The sequence below is a fragment of the Capsicum annuum genome, unplaced genomic scaffold, assembly GCF_002878395.1.
Source record: "Capsicum annuum cultivar UCD-10X-F1 unplaced genomic scaffold, UCD10Xv1.1 ctg61265, whole genome shotgun sequence".
In the NCBI taxonomy this organism is placed as follows: Eukaryota; Viridiplantae; Streptophyta; class Magnoliopsida; order Solanales; family Solanaceae; genus Capsicum; species Capsicum annuum.
The window spans coordinates 1-3589 of NW_025870154.1; the positions used below are offsets into that span (position 1 = coordinate 1).

The following is a 3589-nucleotide window of genomic DNA, read 5'->3' on the forward strand; positions in this document are numbered from 1 at the left end:
GGATATTGGAGGAGTTGCAGTAGGTCGACAGCCAGCGTAAAACTAGTCGATTTATGGTGAATTAATCCTCGCGATACAGAATATCATAACTTGTTTGGTATAGAGGCATAGTAATTGTTTTGTTTGTGTGTGCAAGTTCAGCTGACTGTCACAATATAGAAGTTAGCCATCGTAACTAAGAACTATGTTGATCGGACTCTTCAAAAATGTCGACTGGTGCGTGTTGGATTCTCCAAAAGTAGTACTGTTTTGGAGGATCCGACATGAGGACGACAACATTTCTGGAGAGTCTTGAGTAACATAGGCTGACAGATGTAACCACTCATAATGCAAAACTTATAGAGCAGATTTGTCTTTTTACACTAGTTCAGCTGACAACTATGTTTGTGTGGGCTTGCACACGTTCCCAGTCCCAAGTTCGGATATTGGAGGAGTTGCAGTAGGTTGACAACAACAATAACATACCCAGTGTATTCCCACTTAGTGGGGTCTGGGGAGGGTAAGTGTGTTTCAGATGTTAGCCATCGTAACTAAGAACTATGTCGCTCGGACTCTTCAAAAATGTCGACTGGTGCGTGTTGGATTCTCCAAAAGTAGTACAGTTTTGGAGGATCCAACATGAGGGAGAAAACGTTTTTGGAGAGTCTTGAGTAACATAGGCTGACAGCAGATTTCTCTTTTTATGCTAGTTCAGCTGACAACTCTGTTCGTGTGAGCTTGCACACGTTCCGGTCCCAAGTCCGGATATAGGAGTGAGTTGCAGCAGGTTGACACCCAGCTAAGTTGCTCGAACTCTCCAAAAATGTTGCCACACCCGTGTCGGATCCTTCGAAAATACACTATCTTTGGAGTATCTGACACGCTTCCGTATACATTTTTGAAGAGTCCGAGCAACTTAGACAACCAGTGTAAAACTAGTCAATTTATGATGAATCCTCACGATACAGAATATCAGAACTTGCTTGGTACCGAGGCATAGTAGTTGTTTTGTTCGTAACTATTCAAGGTGAGTAGGAAACCAAAATAATGGCTGCTCGTAGATATACCAAATCTCTTGGGCTTTTGACAAGTATTGGAGTTCTAGGAGACGCGAATATCTATCAATCAATCAAAGAAGTAATGTTAACCTTACCAATTCTTGACGAAGTCTGTTGCTCTGATGTAGAGCACCAGCTTTCTCCTCCGTCAATCTGTAAATAGCCGACTTTGCCTGAAATAACACGTCTACATTAGCCATACAACAACAACAACGACAACAACATACCCAGTGTATTCCCACATAGTGGGGTCTAGAGAGGGTAAAATGTACACAGTCCATACCACTACCTCCGAAGGGGTAGAGAGGCTGTTTCCGATAGACCCCCGGCTCAGGACAAAAAGACAGTAAACAAAGGCGTAATAAAACACGAAACAAGATGAAATAACAGAAATAAGACACCGATTGTGCAAAAAAGTTCCTAGGTGTTTCTTCAGATCGCTACTAAAACCCAATCAGCATATGATACAGTTTATGTGAATTAGTTTGTCAAGACGATTTCCCTCACGCGTGCTAAGAGGAACGGAGAACTAAACACGAAGAGAGTGATGTTTTCCCTTACTATGATCAGCTAGATATCAAACTAAAATCTGCAGCAACAATCAACACGAAAAGAAAGAAACCGGAAATCTTTCAAAATAGGTGAAACACCAGGATAAGAAGGATGATCTTGTGGACGGAAAGCCAAATATTCTAGCGTTTCTCTATGGCAAGCGATTACTAACCACTCGGAGAAAAATCATTAAACGTGACCATAACAAACCAGCAGTGAGTAGCTGTAGCTCATTGCGATCCAAGTTGATTAGCTACAATGGTATTTTCAAAAGAACTTCTCTGGGACACTACTCGTACCAGTGATAAAGGCTCCGAACTAATCAACATGATTTTTAGCGTAACAAATCTCAACATTCGCTATGATCAATCATCATATGTTCGCTGACAACAGCGATTCCAATACGGCTCCAACAATAGGACCATCACGGCATAGTGACATTTTATATCTACTAATGTATAACGCAGCACTCGGATTATAACAGAAAGTAAGCTATGGGGATCAGACTTATAACTTAAGACACATAGAAAGATGCCTCATTATTCACAATAATATGTAGTACGTGTGCATATGGAAACCTTGACATTCATACACATAAAACTACGATACACACATCTATTATCGACTTTAGTAGGATATACGTACGCTAAGATACACGCTGATTGACTTAAATGGGACGTAAATATGTGGAACGATATGAAACTGTAGTAGAAATTTCACCTCTGAAGATTTGTCAGGAGTTTCAAGGAATGTTCTCATGAGCTGCATGTAACAACGATATGCATGAATAATCAAGTTTTATCTAAGATTAAGATAAAACATACGAGAAATCGTTGAAGGATAAGAGTTAAGTGATTCAGTAAACAACCTCAGAACCATTTTGAGTATCGTTCTCTGTCGAGGACTGTCTCGGTGAAGAACCTTCTTCTGATCCTTCGGCCACTGGAGATGGTGGTTGTGGCGGAGGAAGATAAACCACTCTCAATTTGCACTCTTCCACAACGCGTCCAGGCTCCTTATTGAACTACAAAGAGATTAACAAACTTCAGTATGCTTAAATGGTTGTGTAATAACAATGACAACTAAAACATGATCCATTTTTTCAAGGTAAAATACATAAACATGCCCTTTAACTCGTCCTCAAATCACATTTATGACCTCCAACTTAGGGTGTGCACAAGTAGGTACTTAAACTTGTATAAAGTTGAACAAGTAGACACACACGTCCTATGTAGCATAATACACGTGGAAGGCCATGTAGGACAAGAATTGTCCACATAGGACACACGTGTCAACTTTATACAAGTTTAAGTGCCTAGCAGTGCACATCCAAAGTTGAACGTCATAGATGTGATCCGAGGCCGAGTTAAAGGACGTGTTTATGTATTGAACCTTTAATTATTCTTATCTCGACAGATTCAGCATTAAAAAACGAAGAAAAGGATTCACTCGTTTGTATGATTACCATTTCTTGGGTGATGTCTTTCGGACTGGTAACAGCACTTGCAACGACGCTCTGAAGTAGAAACTTGTCCTTGCATTGCATGTCAGCTGGAGCCTCCTTCTGTGCTTGCATTGTTACTAACAAAAAATTTGTAAACCAATATCAACTACCAACCAAGAAAAACGAAAGTATGACATCGATAAGTCATGAGATGTCGAACAGACACCAAACACGATGAACACTTAAAATATCTCAATTCGATGAAGTATAAGTTGAAGTTAACATTTAAGATGCACTGATCGATGAGCTTAAATGGAGCGACCTGGATGGCATGGATTCATATACATCACTCCAGCTAACTTGGTGTTCGGGCTAGCTGCATGCACCCGGATAGTTGCTACTTCCGACTAGCATAGTTACCGGGCTTGTTCACCTAGACTTGGGCAAACGGAAAGAAATCACCTAGTGTCTGATCGAAAGAACATAAAATGACTTCCTTTTCTTGCTCTTTCACCTATCTTTCTACTTACTATATTTAGACCGAGCACGAGATTAT

General features: G+C 40.4%; 1 protein-coding gene across 1 annotated transcript; it reads right to left on the bottom strand.

The window, feature by feature from the left end:
* Positions 1 to 1132: 1132 nt before the first annotated feature.
* On the bottom strand, positions 1133 to 3244 carry LOC124893535 (vesicle-associated protein 1-2-like; the record flags this gene model as incomplete). The annotated part of the gene is made up of 4 exons (XM_047404514.1): positions 3055 to 3244; positions 2458 to 2613; positions 2310 to 2351; positions 1133 to 1210 (listed from the first exon to the last, which is right to left on the bottom strand). Coding segments are annotated over exons 1-4 (387 nt in total), but the record flags the coding sequence as incomplete, so codon positions are not given.
* Positions 3245 to 3589: the final 345 nt, after the last annotated feature.